This window comes from Xiphophorus couchianus, chromosome 14 (genome assembly GCF_001444195.1).
Source record: "Xiphophorus couchianus chromosome 14, X_couchianus-1.0, whole genome shotgun sequence".
NCBI lineage: Eukaryota > Metazoa > Chordata > Actinopteri > Cyprinodontiformes > Poeciliidae > Xiphophorus > Xiphophorus couchianus.
The window spans coordinates 21,573,587-21,598,663 of NC_040241.1; the positions used below are offsets into that span (position 1 = coordinate 21,573,587).

Consider the following 25,077-nt stretch of genomic DNA (forward strand, 5'->3'; position numbering starts at 1 on the left):
CCTCGACGAGACCGTTGCGGGTTCGACTCCCGGACCCGACGACGTTTGCTGCATGTCTTCCCCCTTCTCCTGTCAGCCTACTGTCATATAAGAGCCCACACATACTAGAGCCCACAAAAGACCCCCTGGAGGGGTAAAAAAAAAAAAAAAAGTGTGAGCATTAAAAATAAGATTCACTGACAGACATTAAATTAAAAACCTTTTGTAGGCACAAGCTGGGGATCATGTCTGTCAACTTTTGAAGATATTAAAAAATACTTTTCAAGAAGTCAGTTTTCAAAAGCTGAGTAAGAGACTCTAAACTACAGAAACAGTTACAGACATAAAATGTTCTTTTTTAACTTACATGATTCTTCATCCTTTTTTTATCTCAAGAAAAGATTATTAAATCTTTGATCTAATATGAAGGACTTGCTATTGGGTTTAAAGCATACAGTTTTTTCATTATTATTCACAGTTCTATACATGTAACAGTTTTCATACCAACAAGTGATATGAAGGAGATTTCAGGTCAGGATGATGAATTCAGACACTTTGGTTTGATTTTCCCAGGTCCTGTAAAGGTCTTTCTTCAGCTCCATCTCCTTGGTTTGCCATTTCCTCTGCGATCTATGAAACACAAAACAAATTTTTTTCAATAAAATCATCTTCTTCTGATTGTTTGATATCCCAAAGTAACATTATTATTAAGATGGCTTGGATAAAAACTGAATTCTGTCATTTTTAGTTTTTCAAAAGAAAATTATCATCAATCAGCAAAAAATAAAGTAAAGCAGTAAAGTTTTGACTTTTTCTGAAATTATTTGTCTTTCACTTGTTTCCAGACGCTTGTTGACAAAAATAAAACAATCCAGAAACCAAAGCATATTAAAATAACAATGTAAACATAGTCATATTAAATTGAATATGTAATGTATATTCAGATGATGTCAGGAAGTGGTGAGGTGAGGGGTGGTGAGGCAGACGCAGCGGACCCAGGTATGAAGAATATGAAGATTTAATGAAAATAACTTAGTCCAAACAACGAGCAGGAGTAACACACACTGAACACGAAGAGACTAAACATTGACGACACAGAAGCTAACATTGACGAGGACCCGACGAGGAACAAAGAACACAGGTGGAGTTAAATACACGGGAGGGTAATCATAGAAACGAGACACACCTGGGAACAATCAAGGGGAGGACAGGACAACGAAGAGACTTAAGGGGACAGAAAACTCTAAATAAACACAGAAAGACACAGATCATGACAGTACCCCCCCCTCAAGGGCGGCTACCAGACGCCCAAGAAAAAAAAAAAAAAAACCAAAAAACCCAACAAGGGTGGGTGGAGGGGTGCCGGACGGCGGGCCAGAGTCCAAACTAACAAAAAAAAACAACCCACAGTCGTGGGCGGAAAAACAAGAAGGGCCAAGAGTCCATAAACAACAAAAAAAAAAACTACCCACAGGGTGGGCGGAGGCAAAGGAGGCGGGAACCACTGAGGTGGTCTGGCGGTCGTCCGCGGCAGCGGGAACTACGGAGGTGGTCCGGCGGTCGTCCGCGGCGCTGGAGGCGGGAACCACGGAGGCGGTCCGGCGGTCGTCCGCGGCGCTGGAGGCGGGAACCACAGAGGCGGTCCAGCGGTCGTCCGCGGCGCTGGAGGCGGGAACCACAGAGGCGGTCCAGCGGCCGTCCGTGGCGCTGGAGACGGGAACCACGGAGGCGGTCCAGCGGTCGCCCGCGGCGCTGGAGGCGGGAACCCCGGAGGCGGTCTAGCGGCCGTCCGCGGCGCCGGAGGTGGCAACGGGGAGTCCCGGGGGCCGCCCACAGACGGCGACGACGAGCCCCCCGAGGCAGGGTCTCTGGTGGAGCACAGGGGGTCTCAGTGGGAACGCAGAAGGTCGGGGTCTCGGAGGGAACGCAGAAGGTCGGGGTCTCAGGAGGATCGTAGGGGGTCTGGGTCTCTGGAGGAACGCAGAGGGTCTGGGTCTCTGGAGGAACGCAGAGGGTCTCGGGAGTCGGGGTCTCTGGAGGAACGCAGAGGGTCTTGGGAGTCGGGGTCTCAGGAGGAACGCAGAGGGTCTCGGGAGTCGGGGTCTCAGGAGGAACGCAGAGGGTCTCGGTCGCGGGAGGAACGCAGAGGGTCTCGGTCGCGGGAGGAACGCTGAGGGTCTCGGTCTCGGGAGGAACGCTGAGGGTCTCGGTCTCGGGAGGAACGCTGAGGGTCTCGGTCTCGGGAGGAACGCTGAGGGTCTCGGTCTCGGGAGGAACGCTGAGGGTCTCGGGTGGAACGCTGAGGGTCTCGGGTGGAACGCTGAGGGTCTCGGGTGGAACGCTGGAGGTCAGGGTCTCGGGTGGAACGCTGGAGGTCAGGGTCTCGGGTGGAACGCTGGAGGTCAGGGTCTCGGGTGGAACGCCGGCTGGAACGGCCTCCGGTGCGCCGGCAGGAATGCCGGCTGGAACGGCCTCCGGTGTGCCGGCAGGAACGCCGGCTGGAACGGCCTCCGGTGCGCCGGCAGGAACGCCGGCTGGAACGGCCTCCGGTGCGCCGGCAGGAACGCCGGCTGGAACGGCCTCCGGTGCGCCGGCAGGAACGCCGGCTGGAACGGCCTCCGGTGCGCCGGCAGGAACGCCGGCTGGAACGCCGGCTGATTCGGCCTCGGGTGCGCCGGCTGGAACGCCGGCTGATTCGGCCTCGGGTGCGCCGGCTGGAACGCCGGCTGATTCGGCCTCGGGTGCGCCGGCTGGAACGCCGGCTGATTCGGCCTCGGGTGCGCCGGCTGGAGGTGAGCCGGATCGGAGCCTCGGGGCCGGCTGCGGGGGCGAGCCGCAGCGAAGCCTTGGAAGCGGCTGCGGGGGCGAGCCGCAGCGAAGCCTTGGAAGCGGCTGCGGGGGCGAGCCGCAGCGAAGCCTTGGAAGCGGCTGCGGCTCCGGAAAGCGACGAGGGGCCGGGTGCACCGGCGGCTCACGTCGCTGTCTCCGGGCTGAACGCGGAGGTGACGGATCCGGAAGGCGACGAGGGGCCGGGTTCACCGTCGGCTCACGCCGCTGTCTTCGAGCTGGTCGCGGAGGTGGCGGCTCAGGAAAGTGACGAGGGGCCGGATCCACCGGCGGCTCACGTCGCTGTCTCCGAGCCGACCGTGGGGGTGGCGGATCCGGAAGGCGACGAGGGGCCGGGTCCACCGGCGGCTCACGTCGCCGTCTCCGGGCTGAACGCGGAGGTGACGGATCCGGAAGGCGACGAGGGGCCGGGTTCACCGGCGGCTCACGTCGCTGTCTTCCCCGGCGTGAGTAACGGCGGGGGCGGCATCCGGTGGGCTCTGGGGTGGTGACTGGTCGCATCAGACACTGGTTAATCGCCAGGGTGTAGTCTGATTCCAGTCCCATCTCCTCCAGCAGCAGCGGAGATGGCAGGATCTCTACGTCCCTGTAGAGATCCCGCTGAGCCAACTCCAACTGCTGCTGGAACCATACCTCCGGGTCGTGCTGCATTCTCACCATCGGTATGGTCGGGTCCTTCTGTCAGGAAGTGCGGGTGGTGAGAGTGGTGAGGCAGATGCAGCGGACCCAGGTATGATGAATATGATGTTTTAATGAAAATAACTTAGTCCAAACAACGAGCAGGAGTAACACACACTGAACACGAAGAGACTAAACATTGACGACACAGAAGCTAACATTGACGAGGACCCGACGAGGAACAAAGAACACAGGTGGAGTTAAATACACGGGAGGGTAATCATAGAAACGAGACACACCTGGGAACAATCAAGGGGAGGACAGGACAACGAAGAGACTTAAGGGGACAGAAAACTCTAAATAAACACAGAAAGACACAGATCATGACAGATGAGGCTTGTCAGATTAAAAGGACCTTTTGAATAAAACTTTCATTAAGTTAGAAGAGATGTCTTTCATTAAGCTCTAGTTTCTTTTTTTAATTGGTCTGATGTAATTATAATCTTAAACATGTTTTAATTGGCTACAAGCTTCTCTGTTGAAGAAAACACAACAAAGAAGAGAAAATCTGAGTCATGTGTTTGCAATTTTTAATAGATTTATTTATAGCATTTTATGAATGAATGTTGTTGGATTTTGTTTTCTTGATTCTTGGCTGTTTTTCTTTAGTGTTGTCCAGATCAGGGGCCACAGGTTGGTCACCTCTGGTCTAAACCTGCATATCACTGTTCAGGTCAGTGGGAAAGCTGGTGAGCCAGGAGTAAACCAGTCAGGTCACCAGTTCATTGCTGCTACATCAAATTATCTAGTCAGTCAGATTCAGTCACCAACAAGGAAGTTCAGTTTCCTGGTTTGATGCTCAGCTGTGATGTTCAGTGACTGCAGTCCTGCTTAGTTTATCAATGAGCAGGAAAATAAAAAAGTAAATAATTAATATAAGTTAATTATTATAAATTGTTCCATTTCCATACCTCCATCATTTCTCCCTTGTTCATTTTGAGACTTGTTGTTCCAGCATGGAAAAACTGTACACAACAGAAAGTAAATAACAGTGAATATTTAGCTTAACAATATAAATGAGTGACAATATTTAATTCTCCTTAACAGTTTTTGTCTGGTAAAAATGTTTCATCAACCTGGGCAGGCAGAAAGGCTACAATAAACAACAAAGACCTAAAAGAGAAAAAAGTTACTCATAATTATTTGGTTTCTTGTTTTTCTTTTCTTTTCAGACAAACACCAACAGATATTGATAAATATGTGAAAACTGCATAACTTTTCTTATACATGTTTATCCAGACAGCTCCATGTTTCTGAGTTTTACTTCTCTTCAGTTTCAGATCAGTTTTTGCAAACTATTAAAAACTATATTTTCTATCAATTGGAAACATGCATTTATGGAGAGAATCATTAATTCACCAAAATCCTGCAAGACTTACGAAGACAATGACTGACTTACTTTGTTCACCTCTGTGGCGACGTACAGCGTAGTATGTGATGAAGATGAGGATGATGATGAGTGCTCCAACAACAACACCACCAATAACTCCAGGTTGAGGTCCTGTAACAAAAAAACAGGTTTTTAAAATTCCGCTTTTGAATATTTTGAATTAAATTTTGCATATTTTTGTTTTATTAATGAGATCAAAGTTGTGAACCAACAGTCACCTCATCATTCAGGGGCCACCATTTACTGCACCACACACACACAAACACACACACACACACACACACACACCCACACACACAGATGAAACCAGAACCTTTTTATTTTTACTGTCTGACTCTAAATTGTATGAAACCTTTTTTTTAGTTTAGTTAGAAGGAACAAAAGCTAAACTTTTTTTGTTAAATGCCACTTTATTACTTTTCTTAAATTTAGAAACTTTCATATCAATGTTCCTAGATGATGTCATAACTGTGTATAATCTTAAAGACTAATTCACATCCTCTTATTTCAAAGTAGGTCCAGTTGTGGATGTAAGACGAAAGTTGAAGAAACATTTTCTTCAAAGGCAGGAAGATTCAATCAGGATGGAGGAAAAACTGGATTTCCACTAGTTTGGTTCTTTCTTTGGTTCCTTTGTTCCAGATTTCTGAAGATGGCATGTTGATTTATTCAAATAATATTATTCAAGTATTCACACTATAGAAATGCCATCATGTGTTCAGGAAGGAGAATAGTTTTAGTCATTCTTTGTTATTTACTCCAACAATTGTGCAAGAAAATGTGATTAACCTGATAATTAAATTATATATTTAGAGGTCAAATTTACCAGTCTATTGAGAAACAAAACATTTTATCATTTTACTAATTTATCCACATTTATCCACAAGTAAACTACTAATTTAATCAAGACAGTTATTCACTTATTGTCTGAGTAAAGATAGAAACATTGATTGACTGAAGTTATTTAAAGTATTTCCAGTCATGCTGACCTCTCAAAGCGCTCCACACTGCAGACACATTCACCCATTCTCTCTCTCTAACACACACACACACACACACACACACACACACACCCACACACACACACACACACAGTTATACACCTGTATGCAGATCAAAAGGTTTTTAGCAGTTATCTGCCTTGCCCAACTGCACATCAACATGTGACAATAGGAAAAGCTTGAAGACAAATATTCAACCCAAAGAGCCAAAATCACTGCAGGTAACAAAGAAAGTCTAAAACTAAGTCAGAGTTCCAGTAACCACTGGTTATCTAGTTAAACATATTTACCTCCAGTATCAGTCAAGTTGTCTTGGGCTCCATTTCCATCTGTTGAGGAATTACATTAAGTGTTATAGACATCAATATATTTATCTGGTTTGTCTTAAATTATCTTAATTTTATATAACTCACCAAGTTTTAGAGTAACTTTCCCCTTCCTGACTTGACTTTGCAGTTTGGGAACAAAACAAGTATAATTCCCTTCATCCTCCTTGGTTACTTTGATCAATCTGAGGGAAATGTTTCCTTTTTTAAACTCATCATGGAACATAGAGGTTCTGCCCTGGTACTTTGGGTCTGAAATTACATCATCTTTAGCTCCACTGTGATGCAAATGTATTATTTGACCCTGGAATCTCCATTCGATTATTAGACTCTTCACGTCAAATGGAGGCTCCAGATGACATGGCAGAATAACGTCGTCTCCCACCTTTGCATGTATCAGAACCTCCTTCGGTTCTGGAAGAATAAACAAAGATTTTTTAAAAATCAACACTAATATTCCTGGTGATGTCCTGTTTGTTGTTCAGCTAACATTCATACTTATTCTCCTGTAGGATCTTTACAATTGTAAAAAAATGTAGCCAACCCATTAATAGAGGTTTTTCAAAATAAATGTTTTTTTTATTTGTTTATAAATGTATATCTACAATTTCTTTTATTTACCTCAGTAAAATTACTCATGTTTAACTCAATAAAAATAACAAAACCAGATTTCCTACTGGAGATAAACGTTAGGACATCCTACCCCTTAACAGTCTTTAGTTGATATGGTGTTACTGTATCGGAAAACTCACCAAACCTGGCGGATCCATCAAGCCTTCGGGAAATTTACGTATTTTAAGATTGTCACAAAAATCACAACAGACACGGTGCAAGAGCGCCACCTACCAACTTTCAAAACACCCTGTGCATTAACTTTACTTTAGAGGCATGAAATGTGGTACACTTGTAGAACTAGAACAGAAAATCACTTTTGTGTCAAATTATCCCAGAAACAAGCAGGGATGATTTCATGTCAAACTCGTCTGCAGCCGGGGCTGTAGAAACTCTAACTTACGAGGACTAATATAATTATTTATTTACACACTAAGAGAACAGTGGCACCCAGGGGGCGCTATAGTGCCCCCTGGAGAAGACAAGGCAACCCAAAGGAAACATTGCAATTATTTTCTTTTTCATTTAAGTTAATATTCTTTAATATGTGGTCGCTGTGATCTTTTTATAACAAAATACAACTACTTAAAAAACAACAACTCATGATTATGTACTGAGTAGAAAAAAAACATCTATCTCTCAACAGGAAATGAACTTGTAAGCCTGTTTTCACTTCTGGTATCAATTGTAAGGAGCAGCTAATACAAAAATGTAATTGTTTTCTGCTACCCAGGTTTAAAAGGATGGAGTCAACAATTCAAGAGGAAACTGAATAAAATAGAAACAATCATATCGCCAGTTAGATAGTATATCAGATATGTAATACAAAAAACTAATCAATAATTATCTATTGACTGATATAAAATGCTTATATTGTGATACATTTCTCAGCCTATTTGTACTTTAATTACATTGTAAAATACTACATGCTCACTATCCAATTTATTAGTGACTGTTGTAGATGTCTTATTTATGGATGCTCCTCTGTTTATGCTTCTGTGAGTGTTAATAACTGTAAGAATAAATCATCCTTCATAGCGCCTCAGTAAAATGCTTTGCTGCCTTCTGTCTCTTTAAAAAACTCCTGCTGTTTCTGAAACTTTGCCTTCAGGAAGTCATCATAACATGACTCCTCTATTAACCCTTTAACAACTTTTTACTAGCATTTCACTGAATAGTAGTTCATATAATGAGATCAGCAGATGTGGAAATCCGCCAGGTGTTTGCTAATTGCTGCTGGCTAGTCTGAAGGAGCTGAATGTGGGAGTCATGGAGGAGGGCTGCTCTGTGAGTGGTGTTCACAGGGCACCACTGACTCACTGTGAGAAACTGTGCCTCTGTTATACTCAGCAGCTTAACTGCTGGAGATCCTGCAGGAAGAAGCCAACAGGACCCCGTCCTCTGCAAGATTCCCAGTCCAGGCATTCTGCTCTCCATGACTCTGCCTCTGTATGAACACCACAACCAGGATTTGATACAAAATGCAGCCCTGACAGAGTCCAATGTCGTTTGCTGGAAACACGTTTAATTGTTTTTATGAGAGTTTGGACACAGTTGTTGCTTTGGACATGCAAGGATTGCATAGCCCTTAAAAGCCACCCACACACCCCATACTGAAACAGCATACACAAACCAAGAACAAAATACCTAAGGAGACGCAGTCATAGAATCTTTCCAGATCCACAAAATATATATCCTATATATATTTATATACACTGCCTGGCCAAAAAAAAAGTCGCCACCAAAAAATGGTCACACTCTCTAATATTTTGTTGGACCGCCTTTAGCTTTGATTACAGCCCGCATTCGCTGTGGCATTGTTTCAATAAGCTTCTGCAGTGTCACAAGATTTATTTCCATCCAGTGTTGCATTAATCTTTCACCAAGATCTTGTATTGATGATGGGAGAGTCTGACCACTGCGCAAAGCCTTCTCCAGCACATCCCAAAGATTCTCAGTGGGGTTAAGGTCTGGACTCTGTGGTGGCCAATCCATGTGTGAAAAAGATGTCTCATGCTCCCTGAACCACTCTTTCACAATGTGAGCCCGATGAATCCTGGCATTGTCATCTTGGAATATGCCCGTTCCATTTGGGAAGACAAAATCCATTGATGGAATAACCTGGTCATTCAGTATATTCAGGTAGTCAACTGACCTCATTCTTTGGGCACACAATGTTGCTGAACCTTGACCTGACCAACTGCAGCAACCCCAGATCATAGCACTGCCCCCACAGGCTTGTACAGTAGGCACTAGGCATGATGGGTGCATCACTTCACCTGCCTCTCTTCTTACCCTGATGCACCCATCACTCTGGAACAGGGTAAATCTGGACTCATCAGACCACATGACCCTCTTCCATTCCTCCGGAGTCCAATCTTTATGCTCCCTAGCAAACTGAAGCCTTTTTTTCTGGTTAGCCTTACTGATTAGAGGTTTTCTTACGGCTACACAGCTGTTCAATCCCAACCCCTTGAGTTCCCTTCGCATTGTGCGTGTGGAAATGCTTTTGCGTTCACAATTAAACATACTCTTGAGTTCTGCTGTTGTTTTTCTTCGATTTGATTTGACCAAACGTTTAAGTAATCGCCGATCACAATCATTCAGGATTTTTTTCCGACCACATTTCTTCCTGGAAGACAATGGTTCCCCACCATCCTTCCAGTTTTTAATGATGCGTTGTACAGTTCTTAACCCAATTCTAGTAGTTTCTGCAATCTCCTTAGATGTTTTCTCTGCTTGATGCCTGCCAATGGTTTGACCCTTCTTAAACAGACTAACGTATTTTCCACGACCACAGGATGTGTCTTTTGCCATGGTTGTTTAAGAAATGAGGAGTTACTCATTGCATCAGCTGGGGTTAAATAACTTGTTGCCAGCTGAAAGATAATCGCCTATGCAGTACTTATCCAATAGGAGGCTTGTACCTATTTGCTTAGTTAAATCCAGGTGGCGACTATTTTTTTGGCCAGGCAGTGTATATATATATATGAGAGAGAGTATACAGTATAATGTTGACAAAATAAGAAATTTTTAGAGTAATTCCACATGCACCTCTTGATCTGAATTTGTTTGCCATCAGAACAAATTGACTTGCTCCAGAGATCTCTTTCTTGTCCTTCTGGCTGGACTCCAATCAATAGTCGCTGCTTTCAATATGTTCAAAAAAGCATGACTTGGGCAAGAGCCGAGGTGATTTCCAATAACATTGTGCTCTTATTTTCTTTTGTTCTTTGCTGAAGAAATCCAGCTACTTCTAACTTTTATGTCTGTAGAGAAGCTGTCTGTCCATGGGGGCAAACCTTCAGATGTGATGTTCAGATGTGGGAGCACACTTTGCTGATTGGCTGTGGAGCAGCAACCACATTGGACCAGCAGATGATGACCGTACCAATCAATATTGGCCCACCTATAAAAGACTCTGCAACCATTCCTCCAGTGGGGCAGCTTTTATGGAGCTGACCACTTTGCTTGCTTGTTAGCCTTTTTGAAAACTGTTTTGGGCAGATTTGAAGTCTTTTGTTCTGCTGACCCACTTTGTTCTGCTAGAAGATTGTGCTTGAGGAGTTTGGTACTTCTTTAGTATTTATTTTTTTCTTTTGAGTTGTTTTGAGTTTAAATGAACATGTTTGGTTATTTTTGGTCATTTAATTAAGTTACACTTGACCTGCTTTAGCTTTGTTAGTTCTATATTTGAGTGTTATTTGGGTTAAGGTGTACAGGTTGTTTGTAAAACCTTCTTTTTGTAATAAACCATTTTAAATTCTACCTTTTCTTTCTCTGGACACATTTATGTTACCTAGGAAGGACCTGGTAACAATGATGAGACCCTGTAGAGAGAGGAGATCCAGCACCTGTCCCAGAGGTGTTCACTGAACCATCCAGTACTGCAGAAGGTACTCTGCAGTACTAGGACGTCCTGAGTCATGTTCGTTTATTGCTTTATTCCTGGACTAGTGACAAACCTGATTGGCTGCTCCTTGTGTAAAGGTTTAAGGATAAAATGTTTCTCTTATTGTTCACAGAAAAAGTTTTTGTGGCAGCCACATATTTCCACGCCAGGGAAGATATGTGCAAATACTGACGCAAACTTTGATGCAAAGATTATTTTTATAGATGCCGACTTGTGCGTAAAATATTGTGCCACACATTTTTTGCATGCATGCATGATTTCTACATGAGGCCCCTGGACCTTAAAACAAGAACTGTTGTTAGAACCAGAAATAATTTGCTTTAAATTATCTAACAAACATTCTTGTTATTTGTTGATGAATGTATTTTATTCAGTTATTCAAACTTTTCAGTTGGTTTAAATCCTTTTATAATTTAATTATTTAATCATCTTAGAGATATAAGATGTTTTTTCTAAAAAAAAGAAACGCATCTTATTTCTAAAAACTATCACTATGTCCTGACAGCATAACATGAGACACTCTGTGAAAACATCCAGCTCCACTGCTCTATGGTCCTACTACGATCTGCAGAAATACACTGTTCTGTCAGAAACAACCAATCAGAGCCACGGTTATAGCGCTAACAATCACTTTGTGTATACGCTGCACAAACCCTCCTACTTTCTCTCTGCTTTGTTACAGCTGGTTCACCACAGAGATGCTTGATATGAAAGCTCAGCTAGTTAGCATGACTATTGATGACGGTGGATAAACTGTTTCTGTAACAATAAGGATCGCACCAACCCACTACAGATCGGTGCTGCCTGTGGTGCTACTGTGACGACTTCCCACAGACAGACACCTGATGGATTCCAGTTTCACCAGTGGACTATAGGAACTGCATCCCCAGCATTCATAGCTTAATGTGGTTTAAGTGTCTGAATAACTTGATTCCTATCAAGTCATAAAACAGGCAGAAGACAAATGCTCTTGACTTTAATTAACAATTAATCAAAGTTTATGTTTGGCCTCATTTTTTCACCCATTTGGTGGAAAAATGTCACCACTAAAATTTTACATATTCCACCAAAATGGGTAAAAATCTTTGGGGGACAAAATACCTTTGAATGTAGTTTTACTCTATCATGCTATTTACTTTAATTTGAGTAAAATGTCTTGCTACTCCACCCTTTGAGTAACTTCACTAAATGAAAAACAAACATGTTTTAACCAGAAACACAACAGACAGACCTAAAGGCCTTAAGCCTGCATTAGTATAAAAGGCTTTTTTCTTTAAAATACTCAATACTTAATATATACATTTGAACATGGCCTCATATTCTTGTCTGTCTGATGACACTTTAAAAATATTAAAATCAGGTGGACAGTAACTTGGTACTTTAGTCGCCTTGTTACAAAATACTGTTTTACTTTTACTTAATTAAAGCTTAATACATTTCTTGGACAGTTAATTTTTACTTCTACTTGAGTAAAGATTGGTGAGATGCACAAAACGAGCGCAAACACAAAGACTATAGCATAAAACTCATAGCATGAAATGTAGCAGTAATACAACAATAAAGATTATTTTATGCACTTTTACAAAGTAAACTTGCTATTTAAATCTTTATTTGAAATGTTAAGATTTCTGTGTTGTACCACAGAAATCTTAACTTGCTTGAAAAGGAGTAGGAAGAAATAAGAAACTTATGAACTTCTACCCCAAAAACTCATAAATATTTTCAGATGGACCCTCATTAATAAATAAATAAATAAAATAAACAGGTTAATTAATTTTTATTTGGGTTTAGATATGTCTAAATCCAAACATCCATAGCCACACATTCATATGTTTCAGCCTCAATGTACACATTAGTGCTAACTCTCTCTCATATTTCTACATCTTGTGAACATGACCTACTTATTTACTTTTAAATTGTAATAAATTTTGACTTTAACTCCTCATTTAACTTGTTCATAACTTTACCCCATGAATTGAAATAAAAAAGCTTTTTCTACAAATCCTTAAGTTTGAGTTTCCCCTTAAGTACCGGTAATATCCCCATCTCTTTCAGAAAACAGGCTGAACTTTATTAGATGTGTGAGGGACCAGTTGCTGGGGACTTTAGATCAAGGAATCCCCCAAAATCCTCTTCCATTAAAATATGATTCTATTTTCTTTCCTATGAATATTTTGTTTTGCTATTATAAAGCTCTGTGTTTCATTGTCCATGTTAAGCTGAACATTCATAAATATGTTGGTAATTATTCTGGCTGAGAGTGAAATGAGTTTAGAAAGGGATCAGTTTTGAACAGGCGCTTAGGGCAGCCTTGGGTCCTAAGTTTCTGTGCTGAAGAAGCTCAGTAGAACATAGCAGCCATAGTTTGACGCACGTCGGATTTATGAATGTTGTTTGTATTTTCAGTAAAAAATGAAACTAAAGAAAATTTACAACCACCGCATGTCTCGACATCACTATTGTTTGAGTGGGCAACAGATGCCTTAAACATGATTTGAGTCATTTTAAATTAAAGCTCTTCAAATTTAAGGATTCTAGATTTTAATACTAACGGGTTTGTTTGCTCATAATAACCAACATTATGGATGATTCTAACGGCTCGTTTCTGTAGGATATTTAGTGGCTGTAAAGAGCTTTTGCAATAATTCCCCACACCTCTGAACAATATGTTAAATATGGCAAAATCAGAGAGTTATATAGAATAACTCTACATTATATTATTCTGTTATTCAGAACATGTCTAGCTTTAGCCAGGATTGATTTGCTCCTGCTTAGTTTATTCTGTAAATGTTTAATATGATATTTCCAACTGACTTTGTCATCTATTATTACACTGAGAAACTTATTAACATAAAGCCTGTCTAGAGTTACACCCTCTATCTGAACTTGAATTTTAGTATTTTTGTAGCAGTTTCCAAAAACCATGATTATAGTCTTGTCCAGATTTAGTGATAATTTGTTATTGTCAAACCATTTCTTTAATTTACTGATTTCTATGGAAAGAAGTTGTAAGTTTTCACCAGAGACTAGAATATTTGTGTCGTCAGCAAATTACACAAATTTAATACATTAGACCAGGGGTGGGCAATCCTGGTCCTCGAGGGCCGGTGTCCTGCAACTCTTGCAAGTCTCCCTGGTCCAACACACTTGAATCCAGCAGCTGAATCACCTCCCAAGTGCAGTCAGGTTCTCCAGAGTCCTGCTAATGACCTCATTATTTGACTCAGGTGTGTTGAAGTGGAGATGCATCTAAAAGTTGCAGGAGTCCGGCCCTCGAGGCCTGGAGTTGCCCACCCCTGCATTAGACACTTTGCTTATGTCATTTATATACAAATTAAATAAAACTGGTCTCAATACTGACCCTTGAGGTACTCCACACAAAAAAGTAGTTCTGGACTGGACTACAATTTCTGGGTCCTCTAACCAGAGCTGGCCAGAGGTAATGGACCGAGAGGGTCAGAACCCTCATAGCTAAATATGTTTCTGATGATGATATATGCTGGCACAGAAACTGTAACTAATTTATCCCTTGAACCAATTTAATGTTTTACCTTCACAGTTTCACTTTAATAATGAAATAAAATTAAGATGTTGCACTTTTGTCTTCAGGAGTATTGTGATAGAATCACAGTTTTCATCTATTAGATCAGCTGACTTCCCAGGTGAATTTGATCTAGAATCACCACTCTATGGTGAGGTCAACTTACTGACCTCTAGTGCTTAGAGATGGGATCAAACATAAGCTTTAATAAAGAGAGGCTAAAGCATTTCACTAATAAACAGCTTCTATTTATACTCAACAAAGACCTAAAAAGTTCAAAGAAAGTTAAAAAAAAAACTCTGACCAAATGACTCACCAATAACGTTGAGTCGACATTCTGCATTGTTGGAACCATCTTCAGTTTTCACTTCACACACATACAGACCAGAGTCTTCAGTCCTCAGTCTGGACACATGGAGTCTGATTCGTCCTTCTCTGAGGACGTCTTTGTCAATCTGGACTCGTCCTGAAAACTGTTCATCCTGAGAATCTGGAATCTCAACTCCTTCATGGACCTGATAGAGAACTGATTCTTTATGAGGAGCCACCAAGCTGCAGTAGATGAACAGATTCCTGGAGGATCCCTGAGTCTTGGTGGTGAAGGTCCACTCCAGAGTGATGCTGTGGTTCTCCTCTGCCTGATAGCTGCTCTGTGTCACATTCACTACAAATGTTGCTGCTGAGGAGACAGAGAGGGAAAGAGAGGAGCAGACACACTGAGAACTGGAACATGGGAGTCTTTCAGCTCCATCTAGAGAGCTTTCTGTCACAAAGACAAGATGGAGACTGACCACAGAGACATGAGCTGAGGATGAGGAGCAGCAGGATCCTGGAGATCATCTTCATCCTGAGAGAGGAAGAGGAGGAGAGGCAGCAGAACATCAGGAACATCATCACTAACAATACAAGGAACAACTGGACTCATAACAACTCAGCCTGACTTCATTTAGATCATACTTATCTCATGGCATAAACAAATAAAGATCAGTAGCTGTTCTATTACAGGATTTTATCAATCACAGCACAGATCATCTCTCTCCTCTAAAACATTTGCTGGTCTTTCTTTTTGTCTTCTTGTCGATGCATTCCTCCTCTGGGAGCCAGCAGGGTCAGCAGGGTCAGCAGAGTAACTGAGTAACGGTTTACATGAAGGCAATTCCTAACTCTCTTCATTGATGACGTGAGAGACGGGGCCTCCCTTTCTGTCTCCTCTCCAGGGGCCTCATGTATAAAAGTGCTCAGTTTTCACAAAACATTTGAGGACAAATTTAGAAAAGTGCAGCGCAGAAAATAATTCTGGTGTATAAAGCCATATGGACGCACATTCCTGCGGACCTTTCGTTTATAAATCCCAATTTGCGGAAAATAGAGCGCAGCTACTGCTCCGCCCTGTTGCCACCCATAAATACATATGTAGATTAGTATAAATGCCCAGAAGGCTGTCACCATGTGTCCCAGTAACCGTGACAACAGTCCTTGCTTGTAGCAATATAAGCATTTATTATACTGATAATTATATATTTTATTTAATAGGTGCTGTCAAGGTACATAAGGCCACTTCACAAAAAATAAAAGTAATAAATTTTAAAGACAATATTCCGAATAGGAAAATATTTACGCAAACTTTCACGCCACCTTCCTTTTTATACATGCTGACTTGTGCTTACATATGGTTTATTTATATATGAGGCCCCAGTTGTTCTGAGTACTGCGGTGGCTGACCTGAGTGAAGTTGGTACCCAAACCGTCTTCAAATCAGACAAAATTGGTGTCAAAAGTTTGTGCAGCAAAAATTTTCATTTGTGCTGCTATCATTTTAAAGATATAAAGAAATGTTTCTAGAGGTCATCAAAGGTCAACCAGCCTCCCCACCTTCATAAAATCAAACAAAATTGGTGTCAATCAACTCGACTACGTTTGTGCAGCAAAAGCTGATATTCATTGACCTTTGATGACCTCTAGAAACATTTCTTTATAGCTTTAAAGTGATAGCAGCACAAATGAAAAATGTTGCTGCACAAACCAGTACAAACGTTTGACACCAATTTTTTCTGATTTGAAGAAGGTGGGGGGCCAACTTCAGGTCTGTGATGAAGTAGTTCTGTTAATCTGACGCATCATCACACCTCCACCACCGTGCCTCACACTGGGAGGGGTTGGGCTGCTGAAGCTTTTTACTGCCTGTTTCCTTTAGGAAACTGTCAAGGAATCCGAGATCATCCCATTTCCCCATGCTGAAGATTTAAGTTTTACAGTAATAATAAATAAAGTTATCTTTAAAATGAATCACTCAAGTGACATCAAGGCCCAACAGTAGACTTAAATGTCAATAAAATAAATCTGCTTTGTGTTGTTTTTGTCTCTTGCAAACTTTGCTTTAATTCTACGTCTTTTTTCTATCTAATCATAAGAAATCATAGTCAGTCAGAGAGAGTCATGAAACAGGAAGAGCAGGTTTCCTGGAAAAAGAGGAAGTAAGTTTCCAGCCTGTAGATTTATAAAAATAGCTGAGACTATTCCTTATTTTAAAGCATGAAAGTTTTAAAGAATGAAATCTAAACATTCTGAGTAATTGAATAAGATTCAAAGTAAAATACATATATTAATATTGGTTTACTTGTAATAATACTTACACTTACATTTGTGGGAACACTTACAAGAAAAACAAGTAACTGTAACTTTGGTGTCAAATAATTAGAATCATGGATTATTCTTGGTTTCCTTTCAGAAAACATCTGTAATAACTCACATTAAGATTATAATAAGAGTAATAAGTTATGGTTATAAAATTATAAATGAATGCTAAATCAAAAGAAGCTAAAGAAGTTATAAATGTGATTTTGACATTGAACTTGAAATGGGTTAAAAAGCTGTAACTGCAATTTAACATCACTGATATGTTGGAGGTGGATGGTAGGTGAAAGGGTTAAGGGAAAAGGGGAACTAACAGGAGAGCAGAAATGATCAACGCCTTATTTAGAAACAGATTGTTGAACAATGTAAACGTTTCAGAGAAAAGGTTGTGCAGGCAATGGACATAGCAGGTTGAGCAACCCTGAGACATTGGCACAGACATCAGGACATAATGTCTGTAAGACAGTGATGGATATGAGATCATCTGTCTAAGCAGACAGCCAATGCAAACGCACCAAAAGGTGGATAAACCCTATAAAAGGTGGGAGCAAAAGAGGAACCTTTGGTTGGATCCTCCGGGCAGCTTTGAGCCAAGATCGAGATGGACAAAGAACTCTGCAGCTGAAGAAGAGCCGGGACCACAGAGCCGAAGACTGTCCTGCTCATGGGGACCAACCCGTCAGGCCCACAACCTGTGGCTTCAAATCGCACTTCTCTCATCAGCTGGGTTCAGACCCCAAAGACAAAGATGAAGATAAAGGCAAAGACAAAGAAGAAGAACTGGTGCCTTCCTTCCTGCCAGCACCAAGTCCTGTGTGACCTCACCATCCATGTGGAGAAGAAGCTCATCAGACCTACAGAGATCCCTGCCTTCACCGATCAACTTCCTGCTCCTGCTGCAGCACCTTCTTCATCATCAGGCCAGGTCTGGGGTTCAAAACGCCAAACAAAGGTTCCCCTTTTTATTTCTCGGTGTCAGCATTAGGGAAAGACAGACTAGATGATTGATTTTACTTATTTGATTATTTCTGAATTAAGCTGTACTGACCCTTGCAAAAATGCCTTACTAATAAAATATTTAGCATAAAGAAAATCTAAAAGATGTTGTGGACGTTCAGTTAATGAGTCACCTTAAAGTTCTTTGATGGTTGTAAAATAGCTCTGATGTTTGATTCTGGAGAGAAAAAAGTGGAAAATGTTTTATAGGTTGCTGGTAGCCCATATGTACAACATCATCCTTGGGACTCGTCGAGTCACTAAAACCTACCTGGTTCAGTAACAAGAGCAAGTTGTAATTTAGAGAAGGAGCGACCGTTAACAGGTGTGCTCTGTGAAACTAGTTGGCTGCAGGCTGCTCAGTCTGGCTAATTCACAGGGGGAAGCAGGGTGGGACACCTGGATGTAGTTCGACAGGAACCAGGCGAATCGCTGCTCAAAACCAGCTTAAACAGAGTTTACTTCAGTTCTGGACAGGGTAAATCCCAGCAGATTTAGGAAACTCAATTAACCCGTTAGATGGAGAGCTGGTAGAACATGGCATGAGCAGCAGTGATGTGTCCAGTTCCTGTCCCCAGTGGACGGCTGTCCTGCATGTTTAGCTGGGTTTGGGTTCATCTTAAAATTCAACCTTAAATATCCAGGATTTGATGTTTCAGACGCTGATGGACGATTTAAAACATTTTCTCATGAAGCTTCGGGTAAAAGTTTATTTCACGGCTCAGATGAAAAGTTCTGATCAAAAAACTGACAGGAAATAGATCCAGTGATATCAGATCTGCTAACTTAGAGTGTAATTATTCCTAAAGAAACCTGAGACGTCCTTCATGCTCTGAGTTAAAGTTCAGTTTAAAACATTCAGTCATATTTTCAGATAAAATCAGATTCTCACCCAGAGCAGCAGAACACAGAATCAGAACCAGCAGGAGAGAGGAGGTGGTCCAGTTCAGCATTGATGCTCTGTTAGAAATAATAAAACACATTAATTATAGACATTATTTCTCCAAGTCATCACATGCAGAGAACCAAAAATTGTACTCAAGTAGCAGTAGCACTACTTCAACATATTTTTACTCAAGAAAAAGTAAAATAGTATTTGGTAAAAACTCAACTCAAGTACTGAGAAACTGATCAAATTATCAATCATTTAATATTTTAAAATTACATCGTCAGACAGACCAAAATATAAAGTTTTGTGGAACTTTTGGTATTTTAAGGACAAAAATGACAATAATTTATATAAGTAACAATAAAATAACAAAATTAGGTAATATATATATATATATATATATATATATATATATATTCCAAATCAGTTTCTTTCCATGAAAAACTTATGAAACTTTAACAAAAACTGCAGGTGTGTGTCTGTGTTTGAATTCTTGGTTAAAACATGTTTGGTTTTCATTCAGTGGGTAGAAAATCCAGAGATTTTACTCAAGTTAGAAACATTTCAGAATAAAATTACTCAAGTAAAAAGGATGGTGAAGTAATAAAAACTCCTAAAAGTACATTTGTTCTAAAAAGTTACTCAAGCTAATGTAACAAGTTACTATTCACTCTGATCACATGATAATTATAGAGGTGTAGTCATTTCAATATGGCGTCCAGATGAAGAACAAAATGGAGGATTATAAAATGTTTCACTTAGACTGATCTGATCTGCAGACGCTTAATTAGTTTAGCTTAAAGTTTAGTTTTAGTTTAAAAACTCATGCAGAAAACAAACGAGAAGCTGGTAATTAGTATAAAAGTGTCAAAAACTTGTTTGATCAAACAGAAACTAAACATCTTTGTTAACTGGGCGTTTCTGTAATAATCGCTATTACACAGAAACGGACGTTTCACTGCAAACATGACGCATAGAAAGAAAATATGCATATATACATAGTAAATATTTAATAATTAAAAGCTGAAATGACCTTTGCACCGAAATCTTCATGGAAAAAAAAAAACAGCGCAGTCACGTAAAATAGGCCCGTATTACGAAAATCAACACATGGCGACCAATTCAGCTTTTAGTCAAAACCTCTACAGAGTTTATACCATTATTATTAATATAAAGATATGTTATGTAATAAGAAAAGAGCGAAACAAACTTGAACAGAAACATGAAGAATTGTACTAATATTGCTGCTAAAACTTTGTTCCACCATCAACTAAACCTTCCTTTAATGTGTGAATTTTCTAAACTCTTTAAATCTGCAAACATGAATAAAAACGGACCTTTTCAGATCTTCTGTGTTGAAGATCAGAGAAGAAAATGTTCCCGAAATTCCTGGTTCCGGAAGAGGTTGAGGAAACCAGTGATGGGATTTTCGGCTCCTTTCGAGATGCGGCTCTAATGGCTCTTCTTACTGTGGAGAGCCGGCTCTTTCGGCTCCCAAACGGCTCCCCATGTATATTTTTGACATTATTAATTAATTAATAGCTTAAACCTAATTTTATAATATTTTGTTTCATTATTGACATTGTTAAGCACTTATGATGAGTAAAAATGCCGCATAACAATGCTTTATAAATAAACCTTTTATTATAACCAATTAAATTATCACAAAATAGCACCACTTCCACAAAAATAACTTAAAATAAATTAAATTTTAATAGGTATCATAGTAATATTATAGTAAAGTTCAATGAGATGATGTTTGAACACTGTACCTCTCTGCGCTGACCTCCACTGTGACCTGGTCCAAGGGCTCCAGGACACTGCAGGCCTCTTGCAGAGCCTCCCACTCCTCTTGGCTGAGAGGAGCCACAGGTGCATTGATCACTGCCAATGTTGCGATAATCACATCCTTTGATTCAAGCATTCGCTGGATCATATGGAATGTAGAATTCCAGCGGGTGACACACTCCGGTTTGAGCTTAAGCTCTGCCATAGACATCTGCCGCTGGGTGGATTTAAGTTTTTGGGTGGCTGCTGTGCTTCGGTGGAAAAATTCCACTATTGCCTTCACTTTGTCCACAGTGGGCTTCATAGCCCTCAGAGCATTTCTCACAAATAGATTAATGGTGTGTGGCAGGCATGGATGGTGTGTCCATTTCAACAGCTGGATGGCTCATGTAATGTTGGCTGCATTGTCTGTGACACAACACACAACTTTGTTTTCCACCCCCCACTCTCTTGCCACTCGGAGGAGCTCTTCTGCCAGGTTTTCGGATGTGTGCCTGTCACTAAACTCAAAACAGTCCAGCAGAGATGACACCATACTGTAGTTTTCAATGAAATGGCAGGTGACAGACATAAATGATGTGGCGGCGCGGGATGTCCAGCAGTCAGTGGTCAAGCATACAGCTGAGGCTCTCTTCACCCTTTCTTGCAGGGAGGCCCGTGCTGCATCATATAGGCCTGGGATTATTTTCTGTGACAGGGTTTTTCGGCTGGGGAGGGCATACATGGGATTGAGGGCATGGCAGTAACTCCTAAATCCGACATCCTCTACAATGGAAAAGGGCTGGAAATCACGTGCCACCATCTTGGCAAGCTCCTCATCGATTGCGCTCTGTCTTGCTGGAGTTAGAGACTTCTGCAGGAACTGCTTCATAGAGCTCTGGGTTGTGGATGCAGGAAGGTGGGATCCAGGCTGGGATGTAGGAATGGGGGCAGACATTGTTGCCGAAGGAGCAGTTGATGTTCTTGCACCTGAAGAAGCAGCTGCAGTAGTTGTTGCACTCGCGCTGTCAGAGGGTTGTGGTTCCCTTTCTGGCCTCGACTCCTCCAGCAATACCGATGCGTGTGATGTCCGCATGTGCCTGTGCAGGTTGTTTGTCGAGCCTGCACGATAGGAAATGCTGACTTTGCACAGTCTGCACTCTGCTCTGGAGTTGATGTAGCATTAAAATGAGTCCAAATCTTGCTCCGTTTTCTGTCACTCATTTATTTTCACCTATTCAGTTCTCACACTGATCCCCTTCTTTCTGTGCTTCTTGACCGCTGAGTGAGTGTCTGTACATAAACACCTGCCGACGAACGCTATACAGCTTGGCCAATTGCCTGCCGTTTCCACAAAAAAAGTGGAGATAAACTTTTTTTCAGTGTTTTCCCACCACATTATTAATTGAAACTATGTGTGATTGGTCAGATGTGTGGAGCACACGCTTGACATGAGGGCAGTGGACCAACCAAGGGAAAAAAACTCTCCGCTCTAGCGCTGGCAGAAGAGCAAGGAGAGGGAGAAGGGCGGAGAGACAGCGAGGCACCGCAGGACAAAAAAAAACGATGTGGGGAAAAACTATCGGCTCTGGCACCTGCAGAGCACAAGCACAACGACAGGGAGGCGGAGAGACAGCGATATACTGTAGAAAAAAACCCGGCTCCCAAATAGGATCCTAAAACGGCTCCCATTGTGGAGCCGGTTCCAATCGTTCACTTCAAAGAGCCGGCTCTTAGAGCCGGATCGTTCGCGACCGACACATCACTAGAGGAGACCATTGCTACGTCATCATTCCTCCTGTTTCTCTTAAAGGAGCCGTAGATGATCAACCACCTGTTTATTCCACGGAATCGGTTTCTGTAGTTTGCTGAATTATTTTTAATCATAACAAATTATTATACGTTGGGGGGGGGGCGCACTAAAAGCGGGGAAACTCCATACATTTGCGCTTTGGCATGTTGTTGGCGTACTGACAGCCACGCTATCTATCTTCTGATAAAGAACATGGCTGCCCGCACTGACGTGGCTCAGGGATTACGTGACACGCAGCGCAGTGCCCTAGTGCCTGTAAATTTAATGGTCCAATAAAGGAAATTAAAAAAAACAGGACATTTCCTCACTTACTAAAAAAAACCCGGGACGCCCGGGACAGGACGTGAAATACGGACATGTCCCGGGAAATATGGACGTTTGGTCACCCTAATATAAAATATATCAATAAAGCTGATCTTAAATAAAATACAGAACTTTATTAGATACAAAGCCAACAGAATGCAGAATGTCTGTCTTGTAATCAGTAGTAAATACAACATGTAAAAATATCTAAATACAAAAGTAGCAATAAACCACAAACAGTTTTTTATTCATTTAAAGATAAACTATATTAACAGATCATTGGCCTTTTCTGCAGAAAAAGTCATTCAGGACAGGATGGGGAGATATGTCTTGGTGCTGGGCCAGATGTGGGAGGAGGAGATATCTATTTTAAATCTTTTTGCTCCTAACGAATGTGACGAATCCTTTTTTAAAGAAATAGCTAATATAATGGCAGAGAACGCTAAAGGCATATTAATAATTGGAGGAGACTTTAACGCAGTACAGGATGGCAAAATGGATAGGAAGCCGGCAGAGATAGGGGGACAGAGCAGAAAAACAAAAATACTTAAAAATATGATAACTGAACTGGGACTGGGGGATCCATGGAGATCTAAAAACCCAAGCAAAAAGGATTTTACTTTCTTTTCAAAAATTCATAATAGCTATTCAAGGATAGACTTCTTCTGCATACCTCAAAAATACTTTTATAAAGTAATTGACTGTAGCATTGAATCAATAACTCTGAGTGATCATGCTCCAGTTACCCTACAATTAAACTTAAGTAAAGATACCCCCTTTAGATATTGGAGACTAAACGTATCATTGCTCACTAATACATCAGTGATTCAGGAACTGAAACAACATTTGACTGAATATTTAGAAATAAATGATAATGGATCAGTAACTCCACCTATGATGTGGAGTGGAGCTAAGGCAGTATTAAGAGAAAAAATGATACAGATATCTTCCAGACTTAAGAAACAACGCATGGAAGAACAAACAAGACTTGAAAATAAAATAAAACAACTAGACATTGAACATAAGCATAAAGGAGGAGATGACATTCTAAAGGAACTAAAAGAGATTAGAAAAGAGCTTGATGAAGTTCTTACATACAAAGCGGAGGGAGCACTGAGGTTCTCCAAACAAAAGTTCTATGAGATGGGAAATAGAGCCAGCAGATTGTTGTCCTTCCAGCTTCGAAAAACACAATCAGACAGAATAATACACAAAATTATAGATCCCTCACTTAAAACAACCTTATTCCGCCCGATAGAAATTGCCAACGCCTTTGCATCCTTTTATAAAAACTTATATCAGGAACCAAACCAAATCAACAAAGAAGTAGAACACCAAATTGAGATGTATCTTACTAGGCTAAGACTTCCTACTCTATCTGAAGAGGAAGCGGCTGATATGATATCAGATATAAGAGAAACAGAAGTACAGGAAGCAATTAACAAATTGAAAAATAATAAATCTCCAGGGACTGATGGACTCCCGGGGGAATTCTATAAATGCTTCAAAAACATCCTATCACCAATACTAACTAAAATCTTTAACTATGCACTTAAAAAAGGTGAAATCTCAAACTCCTGGTCTGAGGCCATCATCTCAGTTATTCATAAGGAAGGGAAAGACGCAACAATTTGTGAGGGATACAGACCGATTAGCCTGTTATGCACAGATCTAAAATTATTAACTAGTATTCTAAGTAAAAGGATACAGAAATATATTCCAAAATTAATTCATCCAGATCAGACGAGTTTCATCCCAAACCGACATAGTGTTAATAACATAAGAAGAACCCTGAATATTATAACACAAGCCAAAGAAACCAACCAAGAATCCATGCTAATTAGTTTTGATGAACAAAAAGCATTTGACACAGTTAACTGGCAATTCCTATATAATACATTGTTAATTATGGGTTTTCACCCACAATTCGTGGACTGGATTAAAATAATATATACGAATCCTAAATCACGTGTTAGAGTTAATGGATTTTGCTCCAATTTTTTTATGCCTGAGATCGTCAAGGAGATTGCCTTAGCCCCCTACTCTTTGCATTAAACATTGAACCTCTGGCGGCAGCGATTAGAAGGAACAAGTATATTAAAGACATGTGGGCCCCGATGACCACAGGCACCACTGTGGTCTTCACCTTCCAGGCCCTCTCCAGTTCCTCCCTGAGGCCCTGGTATTTCTCTAGTTTCTTGTGCTCCTTTTTCCTGATGTTGCAGTCGCTTGGTATTGCTACATCTACCACAACGGCTTTCCTCTGTTGTTTATCCACTACGACAATGTCTGGTTGGTTCGCCATTACCATTTTGTCTGTCTGGATCTGGAAGTCCCACAGGATCTTAGCAGGCCCCACGTTTGGAGGCCTTGGTCCTCGACGTGGAC

The 25,077-nt window shown here is 41.1% G+C and overlaps 2 protein-coding genes across 6 annotated transcripts in view; both read right to left on the reverse strand.

The window, feature by feature from the left end:
• LOC114156864 (gastrula zinc finger protein XlCGF57.1-like) overlaps window positions 1–25,077 on the reverse strand; it is a 205,320-nt gene that overhangs the window by 40,040 nt on the left and 140,203 nt on the right. The gene's annotated exons all lie outside the window — the stretch shown is intronic.
• LOC114156958 (polymeric immunoglobulin receptor-like) lies at window positions 376–20,240 on the reverse strand. The gene is made up of 9 exons (XM_028037604.1): window positions 20,144–20,240; window positions 18,810–18,877; window positions 15,079–15,134; window positions 14,604–14,966; window positions 6,309–6,635; window positions 6,186–6,224; window positions 4,904–5,005; window positions 4,416–4,469; window positions 376–609 (listed from the first exon to the last, which is right to left on the reverse strand). The coding sequence occupies exons 3-9, from the start codon at window positions 15,131–15,133 to the stop codon at window positions 572–574; spliced, it is 978 nt and encodes a 325-aa protein (XP_027893405.1). The 5' UTR covers window position 15,134; window positions 18,810–18,877; window positions 20,144–20,240; the 3' UTR covers window positions 376–571.

Excerpts from the sequence above, each read along its gene's own strand:
- LOC114156958 (XM_028037604.1), bottom strand. The coding sequence starts at position 15,133 with ATGAAGATGATCTCCAGGATCCTGCTGCTCCTCATCCTCAGCTCATGT. Across the intron at positions 14,967-15,078 it reads CCTCAGCTCATGTCTCTGTG|CAGCAACATTTGTAGTGAAT; the intron begins GTCAGTCTCCAT and ends CTGTCTCCTCAG. Across the intron at positions 6,225-6,308 it reads GAAAGTTACTCTAAAACTTG|ATGGAAATGGAGCCCAAGAC; the intron begins GTGAGTTATATA and ends ATTCCTCAACAG.